The 16,796-nt window shown below is 44.7% G+C and overlaps 1 protein-coding gene across 1 annotated transcript in view; it reads left to right on the plus strand.

Moving 5' to 3' along the window:
- Nucleotides 1–16,796, plus strand: part of LOC144606559 (sodium- and chloride-dependent GABA transporter ine) — an 83,581-nt gene that overhangs the window by 43,382 nt on the left and 23,403 nt on the right. The window contains exon 4 of the mRNA XM_078422814.1: nt 15,084–15,216. Coding sequence (XP_078278940.1) covers nt 15,084–15,216 — 133 coding nt within the window. The remainder of the gene's footprint in view (nt 1–15,083; nt 15,217–16,796) is intronic.

Genomic DNA, 16,796 nt, shown 5'->3' on the forward strand with positions numbered 1-16,796 from the left:
TGAAGGAACATCCTTTCATTCTGCAGCTATGGCCGCTGGTCTTAGACTCTCCCACCACTGGAAACATCCTGCCACTTCCATTCGATCCAGGCCTTTCACTATTCAGTAAAGGCCCTGTCCCAGTTAGGCGTTTTTTTAAGGCGACTGCCGGCGACTGTCATAGTCGTAGCAGGTCGCCGAAAAACCTGCGACTGGACCCCCCCATTACGACAATGTCTACGACAAGCTACAACTGTGTAAAATACTTGCCACACACATCTCCTTTAAATGTTTCCCTTCTGGCCTTAAACCTATGCTCTTTAGTCTTTGACATTGCCACCCTGGGAACAAGCTTCTGACTATCTACCTTATCTCTGCCTCTCTGAATTTTATATACTTCTATTAGGTCTTTGTTCAACCTCCAGCCCTCGAGAGAAAACAATCAAAGTCTGCCCAGCCTCCTCTCGTGGCCAATGCCCCCTAATGCAGGCAGCATTCTGAGTCTGAGGAAGGGTCTCGATACAAAACGTCACAAGTCCATTCCTTCCACAGATGCTGCCTGACTCGTTAAGTTAGTCCATCTCCTAGTGAATCTCTTCCGCACTCTCTCCAAAGTTCATAAGTGATAGGAGCAGAATTAGGCCATTCGGCCCACTACTCCACCATTCAATCATGGCTGATCTATCTCTCCCTCCTAACCCCATTCTCCCGCCTTCTCCCCATAACCCCTGACACCCAAAAGCCTGCATATCCTTCCTGTGACAATGAACCATTACTTTACATGTAAACTGTACTATAGGTAATAAGTTAGCAATTTCATTATGATGAATTTCAGTTAAAAATATATTTAACAACTAGTTTATGAATAATTTCTATGTTGCTTTTAACATAAAGTGGAATATCCACAATCTTTTGCAGCAAGTTTATGTCAGATGGTCTCTTAATAAGGTGATAGGTAATTGCAGTTCATAATGTTAAACCTCTCCTCCCAGTGAATATCAGTATCACTATGATACAAAATTATATACTGGGTACAACAGAGAATACTCAGTTTTTTAGAGACAAATCCTGTTGTTTCTGAAGGAAAAAAACGGGAATGCTCAGCACTTCAACTCCCCCTCCCATTCCCAATCTGACCTTTCTGTCATGGGCCTCCTCCATTGTCAGAGTGAGGCCCAGCGCAAATTGGAGGAACAGCACCTCATATTTCGCTTGGGTAGTTTACACCCCAGCGGTACGAACATTGACTTCTATAACTTCAGGTAGTCCCTGCTTTCCCTCTCTATCCATCCCCTCCCCCTTCCCAGTTCTCCCACTCACCACTAGTCCCACAGCGACTGGGCTTGTACTCGCTGGAATTTAGAAGACTGAGGGGGGATCTTATTGAAACATATAAAATTCTTAAGGGGTTGGAGAGGCTAGATGCGGGAAGATTGTTCCCGATGTCCAGAACCAGGGGTCACAGCTTAAGGATAAGGGGGAAGTCTTTTAGGACCGAGATGAGAAAACATTTCTTCACACAGAGAGTGGTGAGTCTGTGAAATTCCCTGCCACAGAGGTAGTTGAGGCCAGTTCATTGGCTATATTTAAGAGGGAGTTAGATGTGGCCCTTGTGGCTAAAGGGATCAGGGGGTATGGAGAGAAGGCAGGTACAGGTTACTGAGCTGGATGATCAGCCATGATCATATTGAATGGCGGTGCAGGCTCGAAGGGCCGAATGGCCTACTCCTGCACCTATTTTCTATGTTTCTATGTTTCTAGTCTTCCTGTCTCCTACTACATCCTATCTTTGTCCCGCCCCCTCCCCTGACATCAGTCTGAAGAAGGGTCTCGACCAGAAATGTCACCCATTCCTTCTCTCCCGAGATGCTGCCTGACCCACTGAGTCACTCCAGCATTTTGTGTCTAGCTTGTTGCTTCTGAAGGGAATTTTCCCGGAAATAATTCAATTAAAGACAACTCTAATTCTGTAGGAATTACACGCCACTGCAGACATAGAAAAACATTCAAAATGAAGGAAATAGTTTCACACAAAACATGGCAATAAACAGAGTCTGCACTCAAAGCAGCATCTGCTGTGTTGACATTAACTAGCAAGGATGATTACGTTAATTCCAGTTTAAAACAGCATCTTTCAAAGATTACATGAAAATGGCATCTGGCACATAGATCTAGGTTTTGGATCATTCACCTTCAGAAAAGAAATCTAGATTCATCACACTTCCTCCCTTCATTCAAAGATAGTTTTAACCATGTGTAGGAAGGAATAGCAGATGCTGGCTAATACAGAAGATGGACACAAAAAGCTGGAGTAACTCAGCGGGACAGGCAGCATCTCTGGAGAGAAGGAATGGGTGACGTTTCGGGTCGAGACCCTTCTTCAGATTTTAACCATTTGATGTTATTTCTTTATCCTGGCTTAGTTTTGGTTACTTCATTAGTGTAATTTTAACTTTTTTCAACACTCATACCTTGGTATCATCTGTACCATGATGTGACAGGATATTGCAAACAATTACTCTAACATTCTAGTCCAATGAGATATTCTGGTATCTGGTATTCTGGCCACAAAGAAAGGAACTGCAGATGCTGGTTTACACCGAAGACAGACACAAAGTGCTGGAGCAACTCAGCGAGTCAGGCAGCACTGGGGTTGCCAACTTCCTCACTCCCAAATAAGGGACAAAGGGTGACGTCACTGCCCCACGTGACCTCACCCAGACAGCGGCCACGTGCTTCCGCTCTACCAATGGCGGCCGCCCGGGCCGGGAGGCGGGTCGCTACGCAACCTCCATTAGGCGGCGCCCGGGCCTACACTGTCCGGCACTACAGCGGCCCCCGGTCTACAGTGTCTGGGCCTACAGTGTCCGGGCCTACAATGTCCGGGCCTACAGTGTCCTGGCCTACAGTGTCGGGGCCTACAGTGTACGGGCGTACAGCGCTGTCCGGGCCTAATACGAGGGCGATCCCGAACGGGACTAACCAATTTAGCCCAAATTACGGGATGTCCCGGCTAATACGGGACAGTTGGCAACCCTAGGCAGCACCCTCTTGTACATCCTGCCCTGGTTTAACTTCCTAAAATGCATATATCACGCACTTTCACAGCACAGATCTGAAAAATTGGGGAATGCCACATTTCAGCAAATGACAAAACTGGATGTTAGTTTACTGTTCTCCTGAATGACAACATAAAATGATCGAAGACAGACACAAAAAGCTGGAGTAACTCAGCGGGTCAGGCAGCATCTCTGGAGAGAAGGAATGGGTGATGTTTTGGGTCGAGACCCTTCTTCAGATTGGTTGGGGATAAGGGAAACGAGAGATATAGACGATGACGTGGAGAGATGAGGAAAAATGAAAAAAAAGAAATGCAAAAAGTGTCGATGGTAAAGAAAACAGGCCATTGGGTGAAAACACGAAGCTAGTGGGGCTTGGGTGGGGGTGGGGGAGGGATGGAGAGAGAGGGAATGCTGGGGGTACCTGAAGTGAGAGAAATCAATTTTCATACAACTGGGCTGTAAGCTGCCCAAGCGAAATATGAGATGCTGTTCCTCCAGTTCTTTGCTACACAATATAAAATGATCCCCAAGGTATAAGTTTTACATTACATGCTACTGCCACCTACTGGTCTTCATCTGAACATCGACCACCATCATGAAAAAGGAATTAACAATGAAATAGATACAAGAGGCATGGCTGCAATTTGCAAAACCTGACAATTACAAGTGGCAATTGATTGAATTACCCTCCAGCCTCCTTTGCAAAGCAAAGTTAGACATCAATGCCAGGAGAAAACCGACTTCCTCATTAATCAAAACCGGTGTGAGAACATAGAGCGTGCAACAGTACAACATAAAAGGATGCTCCTCGGATGACAATGTCTAAGGGCGGCACGGTGGCGCAGTGGTAGAGCTGCTGCCTCACAGCGCCAGAGACCCGGGTTCGATCCTGACTAGGGGTGCTTGTCTGTACAGCGTTTGTACATTCTCCCTGTAACCTCGTGGGTTCTCTCCGGGTGTCTGCGCCGACCAGCGATCCCCGCACATTAACACCATCCTACACACACTAGGGACAATTTTTACATCTACCAAGCCAATTAACCTACAAACCTGTACGTCTTTGGAGTGTGGGAGGAAACCCGAAGATCTCGGCGAAAACCCTCGCAGGTCACGGGGAGAAACGTACAAACACCGTACGGACAGCCCCCGTAGTCGGGATCGAACCCGGGTCTCCGGCGCTGCGTTCGCTGTAAGGCGACAACTCTGCCGCTGCGCCACCGTGCCTGACAGCCGTACACTCGCTTCGAGTGACCGCCGATGATGATGATTGCTGCTACTCTTTGCAACTCCCCACCAATGTTTTCCGCTCCTCGCGCTTTCTTCGATTGACCCAAGCTCAAGCTCTTGAACGTGTGAACGTGTTCAACATGGCGTCAATGTGAGAAAACACCAAAGGAAGCTTGTCGAATGATAGCGGCAGCAAGAAAAAGATATCGCTCAAAAATAAATCAATTAATCAAACAATTGACTGTCCCCCTTAAATAGCAGTGGTGAATTGTAATTGTACCATTTAATTTAGTTTAGTTCAGAGATATAGCGCAGAAACAGTCCCTTCGGCCCATCGAGTCCACACCGACCAGCGATCCCCGCACACTGACACTATCCTACACACACTAGGGGCAATTTGCAGTTGTCATTGGAGCCAATTAACCTACAAACCTGCAGGGAGGAACTGCAGATGACGGTTTAAACCAAAGATAGACGCAAAAAGCTGGAGTAACTCAGCGGGACAGGCAGCATCTCCGGAGAGAAGGAATGGGCGAGGTTTCTGGTCGGGTCTGAAGAAGGGTCTCAACCCGAAACGTCACCCATTCCTTCTCTCCAGAGATGTTGCCTGTCCTGCTGGGTTTTATCTTAACCTACAAACCTGTACGTCTTTGGAGTGTGAGAGGAAACCGGGGCACCCGGCCGGAGAAAACCAACGTGGTCACGGGGGAGAACGTACAAACTCCACACAGACAGCACCCGTAGTCGGGATTGAACCCGGGTCTCTGGTCCTGTGAGGCACCACTGGATTTGTTCCATAAGAGGATGCATTCTTTCTGGGTTGGGCTTCACAAGGGATGTGCTGCATTAATGCAGCTTGCATTTGTGTGACATAATAATCTGCCTGCTTCGTGTACCTTCAGTACACGTGTACTAATGCGCTCATGAGTCGTGACTCTGACATCAATTGTGCAAACACCCCAGATAGCTGCTGAATTCCTCTAACATTCCTCACAGCCCCAGGGACCCGGGTTCAATCCTGACCACGGGTGCTGTCTGTACGGAGTTTGTACGTTCTCCCCGTGACCTGCGTGGGTGTTCACCAGGATCTTCGGTTTCCTCCAGCACTCCACACGTATAGGTTTGTAGGCTAATTGGCTTCAGTGAAATAGTAAAATATCCCTAGTGTCAATCAATCAATTTATTTGTCACATACACATAAATGTGCAGTGAAATGAAAAATTACCTGCAGTTCAACAATAAGACCAATAAGAATAATCAATAAAAATGCAATAACACATACCAACACCAAATAGGATAGGATAATGCTAGTCCGCGGACTCGGTGGGCCGAAGGGCCTGTTTCCACGCTGCATCTCTAAAGTAAGGTTGTAGGTTAATTGACTTGATATAAATGTAAATTGTCCCTAGTGGGTGTAGGATAGTGTTAATGTGCGGGGATCGGTGGTCAGTGCGGACTCGGTGGGCCGAAGGGCCTGTTTCCGCACTGAATCTCTAAACTAAACTAAAACAATTTGATTCAAACACCAATAATTTCCCACCACCATCAAATTCCAGCTCCTTGACTTTCAGAAAAACTATAGTAACATTTCTACAGCATAGAGTTAATTATAAAGTTTTTAATATTCATAAAATAATACAAATTTATACATTCATGATAGGCTTCATTCAGCCTTATATCTAATTATCTGTTCAAAGCTACACAAAAGTGCTAGATTATCAAACATTTCCACTGATGTTCAGTTAAAACTCTCCTAATTGGAAATGAATAAAACATGGCAATCTATTTTTAAAAACTCCATTAGCTGTCCAATTGGCTTTATGGTAAAAATTATCAACTGCAAAATGTTTTTCAAAGTGTTTTGAAGTTGCAGGTATCTTTCACCAAGACTAGCAATAGAGGCCACGGTGGCACAGCGGTAGAGTTGCTGCCTTACAGCGCCGGGGACACAGGTTCGATTCCGACTACGGGTGCTGTCTGTACAGAGTTTGCACGTTCTCCCCGTGACCCGCGTGGGTTTTCTCCGAGATCTTCGGTTTCCTCCCACACTCCAAAGACGTACAGGTTTTGTAGGTTAATTGGCTTGGTGTATGTGTAAATTGGCCCTAGTGTGTGTAGGATAGTACGGGGATCGCTGGGCGGCGCGGACTCGGTGGGCCGAAGGGCCTGTTTCCGCGCTGTATCTCTAAACTAAAAAACTAAACTAAAGATGGGAAACGAAAACAGAAAATAATGGAAATATGCAGCAGGTCAGGCAGCATCAGTGGAGAGGGAGAATGTTAACATTTCCAGGTGATGATCCTTCATCAGGGATGGGAAAGTGGTTTCAAAGCAGAGCAGTTTAAAGTGGTGCCTTTGCTTTGGAGACAGAAAGATGCCCATACACATCTTTAATATGTATATGTGTCACTCAGCAGGTCAGGCAGCATCTCAGGAGAGAAGGAATGGGTGACGTTTCGGGTCGAGACCCTTCTTCAGACTCTCCTGAGATGCTGCCTGACCTGCTGAGTTACTCCAGCATTTTGTGAATAAATACCTTTGATTTGTACCAGCATCTGCAGTTATTTTCTTATACTATGTATATGTGTCATGTGGCCTGCAAATGAAATAATGACATTTAACTTATGTTAACTTGTTTTACACATAGAACATAGAAACATAGAAAATAGGTGCAGGAGTAGGCCATTCGGCCCCTCGAGCCAGCACCGATATTCAATATTATCATGGCTGATCATCCAGAATCAGTACCCCGTTCCTGCTTTCTCCCCATGTCCCTTGATTCCATTAGCCCGAAGAACTAGTTCTAACTCTCTCGCTTGAATACATCCAGTGAATTGGCCTCCACTGCCTTCTATGGCAGAGAATTCCACAGATTCACAACTCTGGGTGAAAAATTCCACAGATTCACAACTCTCTGGGTGAGAAGTGTTTCAGGGGATGAAACTTCAACATCCAGGGGTCCTCTCTGAGCTTGTGGAAGCAGATGGACAGAACAGGTTTCCAAAGCTCTAAAAAGCAAAGTGTGGAGTTCTCTCATAATTAGAATATGTGGACATGAATGTCTAAATATAAACCTGAAACATCTAAACAGAATGAATGAAAGGATGCAGTTTCTTTTGTTTAGTTTAGTTGAGTTCAGTTTGGTTAAGTTTAGTTTTTTGTCACGTTTACTTTAGTTTAGAGATACAGCGTGGAAACAAGGCCTTTCGGCCCGACCAGCGATCCCCGCACATTAACACTATCCTATACCCACTAGGGACAATTTTTACATTTACCAAGCCAATTAACCTAAAAAACCTGTACGTCTTTGGAGTGTGGGAGGAAACCGAAGATCTCAGAGAAACCCACGCAGGTCACGAGGAGAACGTACAAACTCCGTACAGACTGCACCCGTAGTCGGGATCGAACCCGGGTCTCCGGCGCTGCCTTCGCTGTAAGGCAGCAACTCTTCCGCTGCGCCGCCGTGCCACACTAACGTGTACCTGAGTTAGAGAGAACTCTTAGGGCTAACGGAATCAAGGGATATGGGGAGAATGCAGGAACGGGGTAATGATTTAGGATGATCAGCAATGATCATATTGAATAGTGGTGCTGGCTCGAAGGGCCGAATAGCCTAATCCTGCACCTATTTCCTATGTCTATGTTTTCTATGTTACAGTGACATTTTTTTTCCGATGCGTGCAATCCAGTCAGCTAAAAGACAATACATGAATACAATCGAGCGGTCCACATGATAAAGGGGGTGACGTTCAGTGCAAGATAAAGTCCAGTAAAGTCCAATTAAAAAAAATTCACAGTCACAGTTATTAAGCATAACGAGTCTAGCAAGTCTTTCGACACCAGTTTCTCCATCAATAGACAGAAAACACTTCTGTAAAATTACTTTTCAGACTCTAATCGTACTCTTTCAGAGTGTTCAATGTCACTCTGCCATTTTGGCTTGAGGGCATCTGATAAAAAAAATGCCAGGCAAACCATGGGGTATCTTTCCCATGGTTCGTTGAATCCAAAATGCGAAAATACAAGACTGATATTCAGCTGTGGTTGGCAGCTCCCTGCTTGAAACTTGAGTCAGGCTTTCCCTGGGACTTGCGACTGGAGTGACTGATCCGGCAAAGTGCCGGAGCGGGAAGTATCTGCCTGGAAATAGAAACGATTGTTCACTAGTTTCCTCACCTGATGTTGTTTCATATTGCCTAGTCTGGCAGGAAATGTGTTCTGGGTGGGAGGGGGGGGGGGGGGTATAAGAGAGCTGAGGGGGGGGGGAGGGGGGGGAGTTGGATCAGCATTTGAGCAGAATAGAACAGACGTGCTAGGGGAGAGAGAGAGCTAGATAGAGCTCTTAAGGATAGCGGAGTCAGGGGGTATGGGGAGAAGGCAGGAACGGGGTACTGATTGAGAATGATCAGCCATGATCACATTGAATGGTGGTGCTGGCTCGAAGGGCCGAATGGTCTACTCCTGCACCTATTGTCTATTGGGAGGATGGCGAAGCTCATTGTAAAATAACCAAGCAAAAGCACCTACAGCAGAAACAAGGAACTGCAGATGCCGTTTTATACCAAAGGTAGACACAAAGTGCTGGAGTAACTCAACGGGTCAGGCAGCATCTCTGGAGAAAAAGGATGGGTGACGTTTTGGGTCGGCGCGTTCTCTCCCCGTGACACGGTGGGTTTTCTCCGGGTGCTCCGGTTTGCGCCCACACTCCAAAGACGTGCAGGTTTGTGGGTTAATTGGCTTCTGTAAAAGTTGTAAATTGTCCCTAGTGCGTAGGATAATGCTACCGTACGAAGTGATCGATGGTTGGCGAGGACTCGGTGGGCCGAAGGGCCTATACCGCCGCGCTGTATCTCTAAAGTCTAAAATGTCTTGAGTCTGTTCTGCATTCCACTAGATCACAGCTGTTTGCATCTTAATTTAATTTACCCACTTTCACCTCACACTTAATAATTAATTCATTTTAATGAAAATTAAAATACATATTTACACAAGCATTTGCATAAAATTTACCAGAAGACCTCTTGTTTGTTCTGACATTATATTATTAACCTATTTTTCTGTTTTTATGTTTTATGCATTCTTTTCATTTGTTTTAGTTTTTCTGTGTTGAAGAGAAATATTATATTAACATGCTTAAAAACGAAACAGGTTCTGTTTCAGGGTAAAGGCCAGAATCCTTCACACATCAACCGAGGGAGATTTGTAAGATCATTAAATCATAGAATCATGGAAAGATACAGCTTGGAAACAGGCTCTTCGGCCCACCGAGTACACACTGATCATCGATCATCCGTTCATGTGAATTCTATGTTATTCCACGTTCCCATCCATTTGCCCACATGCTAGAGGCAATTTAAAGAGGCCAATTAACCTACAAACCAGCACATCTTTGGGATTTTTGAGATCCAGTGCGGAAACAGGCCCTTCGGCCCACCGAGTCTGCGCCGACCAGCGATCCCCGCACGGTAACACTATCCTACACACACTAGGGACAATATACATTTATACCAAGCTAATTAACTTACAAACCTGTACATTTTTGGAGTGCGGGAGGAAACCAGAGAAATCAGTGAAAATCCAGGGGGTCACAGGAAGAACGTGCAGACTCCACACTGATAGCATCTGAGATCAGGATCGAACCCGGGTCTTTGGCACTATGCAGCAGCGGCTCTACCAGACGTGCCACTGTGTTGCGCATGAGATTCTTGTTCATAAAGAATTTAGTTTAGTTTAGTTTAGAGATACAGCGTGGAAACATTATCCTACACACTAGGGACAATTTCCTTTTCTTCCGAGCCAATTAACCTACATACCTGTATGTCCTTGGAGTGTTGGAGGAAACTGAACATCTCGGAGAAAACCCACGCAGGTCACGGGGAGGACGTGCAAACTCTGTACAGACAGCACCCGTAGTCGGGATCGAACCCGGGTCGCCGGCGTTGCTAGCGCTGTAAGGCAGCAACTCTACCGCTGCGCCAACGTGCCGCCCCTGCGCCACAGTGGCTGCCAGAATGAAATGTTACGAAACATATAAACCAGAGCATTTGTCATTAATCTGCAGAATTGGCTCTACAACCTGCCAGTGCCTTATTGTGCATTGAACAGGCAGTGCATTGAAAGTGTATCAATGTTTGCACAGTCTCTATCAAAAGTACTCTTTTCCACGCTGCTTCTCTCTATTGCAATCCAGCCTTACTCTCCTGTGTATTTACTGATTCAGTCATTTGCTTTTATTACCATTTGATTTGTAAAACCATTGGCAGATTTTACCACCAGGAATCAAACTTGACAAATTTCCAGTTGTTGTTTTCTCATTCATGATTTTAACATATTTTACTAAATCGTTTTCTTTAAAGCTACCCACTTCATTGGTAAAAGACATTGGGAGAGAATAATGTCTTTGAATTTTTACCCCCTTTTTCACCCTGGTGTGTAAGCAAAGTAAATTCCAGAATTAGTTCGGCTTTTTTTTAATGTTCCATCATCCTAATGTAGCTGATTACTTAACCAGGGCATTTATGGAGTTTACAATAAGTTCCTGAATTACAAGGCAGCAGAAATGATTCTGTGGTGTCTGGGAATTAGATGCTGAATTAATGTCGTTATTCTCCATTTGAACATTACATTGTGATCAAACTGTAGGTTAGTTTAGTTTAATGATGCAGCGTGGAAACAGGACCGTCAGCCCACCGTGCCGCGCCGACCGGCGATCACCCCGTACACCAGTTCTACGTCATCCCTACACGCTAAAATGGACAATTTACAGAAGCCAATTAACCTACAAACCTGCGTGTCTTTGGAGTGCCGGAGGCATCCGGAGAAAACCCACGCGGTCACGGGGAGAACGTGCTGTAAGATATTGTATCTGCTTGTAAGAGGAAAGGACATCGTACCTGCCTGTCAGAGGATATGACGTCACGGGCTAGGCCTCGGGAATTAAAGGAGTACAACACAGGACACAGCATGTGCGACTCGAATATGTGACCTGGTGTCAGAAGTGGGATTCTGAATTCCATATTCATCGAAGTAAATCAACTCTCCAAGGCCAACAGTACATCAGTCATTGATGCCCTGAAGGAACAATTCAGCCTCCATGGCATACCGGTATAATGGCATATAACATGGCATAAAGGCATGACAGTGCAAACTCCGCACAGACAGCACCCATGGTCAGGATTGAACACGGGTCTCTGGCGCTATAAGGCAGCAACTCTACCGCTGTGTGCCGCCCATAATCCTGCAGTATTTTTGCCACTTGCTGTATGGTGTGGGACGAATAAAGGAATGTATTATTATTATTATTATTATCTTACTTAAACAAGTAATTTTCAATCTCCAATGGCACGGTGGAACAGCTGAAATTACTGCTCGATTTGAAAGTCACCACTGGCTTCGAAATTCATCAGCAGCACGACTAAAGTTCACCAAAGGGAACAATGTCACCACAAATAGAGGATTTCACCAGTTGCAGCTAACAATAATTTATCGGCTCACAGGAAAGATCAACATCAATTTGCATCTAGTGCAATCCCATCTCCATTTGTAAAAGATTGCCAGGTTTATTTGTGTCTTCATTTCCAGGATGTGCCTATTGTTGCCAAAGGAAGGAATTATTACCTCTTACTACTTGCACCTGAATTTAGTGGTCTGCTAGTTGGCCCTTTCCAGCTTTCTTCCCCCGACTGCAATCTCCACCGCCACACACTCTATCCTGACAAACTACATCACTGAAATAAAATCTTGGCTTCAAATCAATTTCCTCAAACTAAACTGTGACAAATCCGAAATCATCATCATTGGACCAAAAACGCCCACCAAATCCACCCACAACTTCACCCTCAACATCGACAGTTTCTCAGTATCCACCTCCCCTCACATCCGGAATCTTGGCATCATCTTTGATCAAACCCTTTCCTTCGACAAACACACCAAACACATCACCAAGACAGCCTTCTTCCACCTCAAAAACATTGCCCGTCTCCGCCCATCCCTCTCCTCCACAGCTGCAAAAACCCTCATCCACGCCTTCATCACCTCCCGTCTGGACTACTGTAACAGCCTCCTCTATGGTTCACCCTCAAAAATCATCAATAAACTCCAATACATCCAAAACTCCGCAGCCCGTCTACTCACCCACTTCCCGACCCGTGACCATATCACCCCCGTCCTTTACAAGCTCCACTGGCTCCCCATCCCCCAGAGAATCCAGTACAAAATCCTCCTCATGACCTACAAAGCCCTCCGTAACCTGGCCCCATCCTACCTGACTGACCTCCTCCACAGACACACTCCCACCCGCACCCTCCGCTCTGCTGCTGCTAACCTCCTGTCCCCCCCCCCATCCGGACCAAACTCAGATCCTGGGGGGACAGGGCTTTCTCCATCGCTGCTCCCACCCTCTGGAACTCACTACCTCTAACCGTCAGAGACTCCTCCTCACTCACCACATTTAAAACATCACTGAAGTCTCACTTGTTCAACACTGCCTTCAATCATTGACCGCCACTCCACCTTATTCATCCTTTTCTGTTCGTTTATTTATTTATCTTTATGTTAGATCTATTATGTAAAGCGTCTTTGGGTTTCTAGAAAAGCGCTATATAAATGTAATGCATTATTATTATTATTATTATTATTATTATTACAATCAGTCTGAAGAAGGGTTCCTGTGTGAAAAGTAGCCTGACCATTCCCTCTGGAGATGCTCCCATGGCCCTTCGCTGAGTTACTCCGCTACTTTGCATTTTGCTTAGTCGGGTGCTCGGCCATTTCAGAGGAGTGTTAAGATTCATTTGGGAACAATTCCATGTAGGCTAGAACAGGTAAGAATGACTGATTTCCTTCCCTGATCTGTGATCTGCCGAATGGTGTTTAACCGAACACTTTTAATTCCTCCCACTTCACAATGGAGCCGAGGCTTAATATTCATCTGCTTTGTCCATAAAGTTGTAATCATCATTGGATTCCATTTTTCTGGAGTCAGTTCATGAATGACAAAAGTTTTAAGAGGGCGGCACGGTGGCGTAGCGGTAGAGTTGCTGCTTTACAGCGAATGCAGCGCCGGAGACTCAGGTTCGATCCTGACTACGGGTGCTGCACTGTAAGGAGTTTGTACGTTCTCCCCGTGACCTGCGTGGGTTTTCTCCGAGATCTTCGGTTTCCTCCCACACTCCAAAGACGTACAGGTATGTAGGTTAATTGGCTGGATAAATGTAAAAAATGTCCCTAGTGGGTGTAGGATAGTGTTAATGTACGGGGATCGCTGGGCGGCACGGACTTGGAGGGCCGAAAAGGCCTGTTTCCGGCTGTATATATATGATATGATATGATAATAAGAAACAGTTATTTATCAACAATTAACAATTAATCACAATTATTGTATCATCCTGTCATATTTCTATCTTTTCTAAATTGAAATTGGGTGGCGCGGCAGTAAAGTTGCTGCCTTACAGCGCCAGAGACCTGGATTTGATCCCGACTACGGGTGCTGTCTGCACGGAGTTTGCACGTTCTACCTATGGGTTTTCTCCGGGATCTTCGGTTTCCTCCCACACTTCAAAGGTGTACAGGTTTGTAGGTTTAATTGGATTGGTATAAATGTAAATTGTCCCTAGCTGTGGTTGGATAGTGTTAGTGTGCGGGGATCGATGGTCAGCACAGACTCGGTGGGCCGAAGGGCCTGTTTCCACTACGTATCTCCAAACTGAACAAAAACTAAAATTAAGACACAGATCCCATTTGACTTCAACAAAGAGATTCCCAGATCTGCCTGTCCTAGCTATGTACTATCTCCAGGCTTTTACTTTCAATTAGTTTACTTAAGTTGATTATTCAGCTGCAAACCATCGATCTGTTTTTAATGCATCATGTGGAAGCTAGTAACAAAACAATAAATGTGAGCCGAAAAATGGAAGATTTCATCAACTTCTGCATGGAGTCCACAAAGAAACACAACAAGAAACACCTTCTGCGGTTATCTGTAGGAAAATAACTGCGGATGCTGGTACAAATAGAAGGTATCACAAAATGCTGGAGTAACTCTGCGGGTCTGGCAGCATCTCAGAAGAGAAGGAATGGGTGACGTTTCGGGTCGAGACCTTCAGAGCAGCGAGAGAGCATGTTGCTAAACTCTCGTCAAAGAGAGAAGAACTTCTTCAAAGTAGAGATACCTTGAGGAGAAATCGCAGTGGAGCGGCAGGTTGTGTAGGAAACTCTACGGTTACCTGTGTCAATGACAGTCACTTTGGGACATCCCTCCAAGTCAATTTCACAAATGGGCAATCCAATACTTATAAAATCCAAACTTACCGTCTAATTGAAAACACGGATAGCTTCCAATACACAAAGTGTCACAGGTAATCCTTCCCTCTCATAGAACTCATATCATATCATATCATATCATATCATATATATACAGCGCGGAAACAGGCCTTTTCGGCCCACCAAGTCCGCGCCGCCCAGCGATCCCCGTACATTAACACTATCCTACACCCACTAGGGACAATTTTTACATTTACCCAGTCAATTAACCTACATACCTCAGTTTGCTTTCTCCTATTTTCGTTCAGTTCAAGATTATTTCAAGTCTCTGTGGTAATTTGTGCAAAACATTGAAAAGGCCGGGCAACTCCAATTATTTTTGCTTGTTTTCCTTTGCCGTATTTCATTGTAGTTCTGCTTCAACTATCCCTTCAACCCATCTCTGCTGCTGCTGCTGCTGCTGCTTACTGTCGTTGCTCGGAGTGCAGAAGAGATATCTCCTTGTAAATGAATTGTGATCACTGAGATTCCATTATCTTTGCCTCATTCGTTTAGTTACCACGTTCTTCAGAAGACAAGTGGTCTGGAAAACCTTGGAGATATTCGCTGGGAACTTTTTGGTCTCCTTGCCCTTGCCTGGGTGATTATTTACTTCTGCATTTTCAAAGGGGTCCAGTGGACTGGAAAGGTAGGTTTTTATTAGACTGGCCAGTTATTAGATTGCCTGCTGGAGACAGCTTGTTATTCGGGGCTGCATTTATTTTGTCAAAGAAACAAGACGTAAAATTATACAAGAATTCTCATATAAGGTCGTAAGGTCATAAGTGATAGGGGTAGAATTAGGCCATTCGGCCCAGTCAAGTCTACCCCGCCATTCAATCACAAGGTGCTACATAAAGAATTGGACCTAAACTTCACATTGAGATAGAAACTGAAAGTATCATTTAAAAAAATCATTAAAAATGGTTAAAAATAGCAGCCATTCAACTACGGGTGAAATTTGCTGCATGCAGTTAAATCACACTTTAATAATCCTAATTACATGTTAATTATTCATTTACTTTAGATATGCTTACAAAGGTCCTTAGTTTCCTTTTATAATGTTAGTCAGCCGTGTCACATATCACTAAAGGCCTTTTAATGTCCCCTCTCCATCTTCTTAATGCATTTGTGTTCTCATCATTATCTTCATCAGCGTTGGTCCAAAGTCTTTGTTCGTATGAATTTAATGAGTTGCTCAAATTTAACATCCCACTTCAATAGATTACAGTAAGTCTAACATCAAATTGCAAGAACATTTTAAATTAAAAGGTTAGCCGGTGTGCCCAAATTACTTTCAGCAAAGCTAAACGCAGCACACTTATAGCCTTGTTGTAACAAGGTAAGACACACCTTGTTGGAGTGACTCAACAGGTCAGGCAGCATCTTTAGTTTAGTTTAGAGATACAGCTCGGAAACAGGCCCTTCGGCCCACCGGGTCCGCACCGACCAGCAATCCCCGCACATTAACACTATCCTACACACACTGGGGACAATTTATATTTATATCAAGCCAACTATCCTATTATTTGGAGTGCGGGAGGAAACTGAAGATCTCAGAATTTGCACAAACTCCACACAGACAGCACCCATAGTCAGGTTCGAACCTGGGTCTCTGGTGCCGTGAGGCAGCAACTCTACCACTGCGCCACCGTGCCGCCCAAACTACAAAAACATAATTGAAAAAAGGAGAATACAAATGGATTATGGGGAAAGGTGGGACATTCTCATGTTTAATAAAGCAGAGAAGGTTTGATGGGTCTGCTTCTGGTCCAGCGAAGCCTTATTTTGTTTACCTGGCAAAACAACTTTGGAATGGCAGTTACGTCAAATGCATTTTCCATTATTGTAAGGTTTGGATATTTGGAGTAGGCATGAGCTTTCTCACGCACCATTTAAGGATTAAGTGACTGTAAAATGGAAGCCATGTGTTAATTAGCACAAATCTCATCTTCTGTCTCCAAGGTTGCAGCTGACTCTATTATTCCGCACATATCTGTTTCAGATGATGGAAAATACTACTCAGATTAATGTTCACGACTGAAGTAATGGAAACAGCCCCAGACCATCATTAAACCACTAACGGCAAAAGCTACAGTAACAGAAGCACCATCTCACTAAGCATGTAGCAAAATCAATAACATGATACATATAGTATAAGAAAATAACTGCAGATGCTGGTACAAATCGAAGGTATTTATTTCACAAAATGCTGGAGTAACTCAGCAG

The sequence above is a fragment of the Rhinoraja longicauda genome, chromosome 26, assembly GCF_053455715.1.
Source record: "Rhinoraja longicauda isolate Sanriku21f chromosome 26, sRhiLon1.1, whole genome shotgun sequence".
In the NCBI taxonomy this organism is placed as follows: domain Eukaryota; kingdom Metazoa; phylum Chordata; class Chondrichthyes; order Rajiformes; family Arhynchobatidae; genus Rhinoraja; species Rhinoraja longicauda.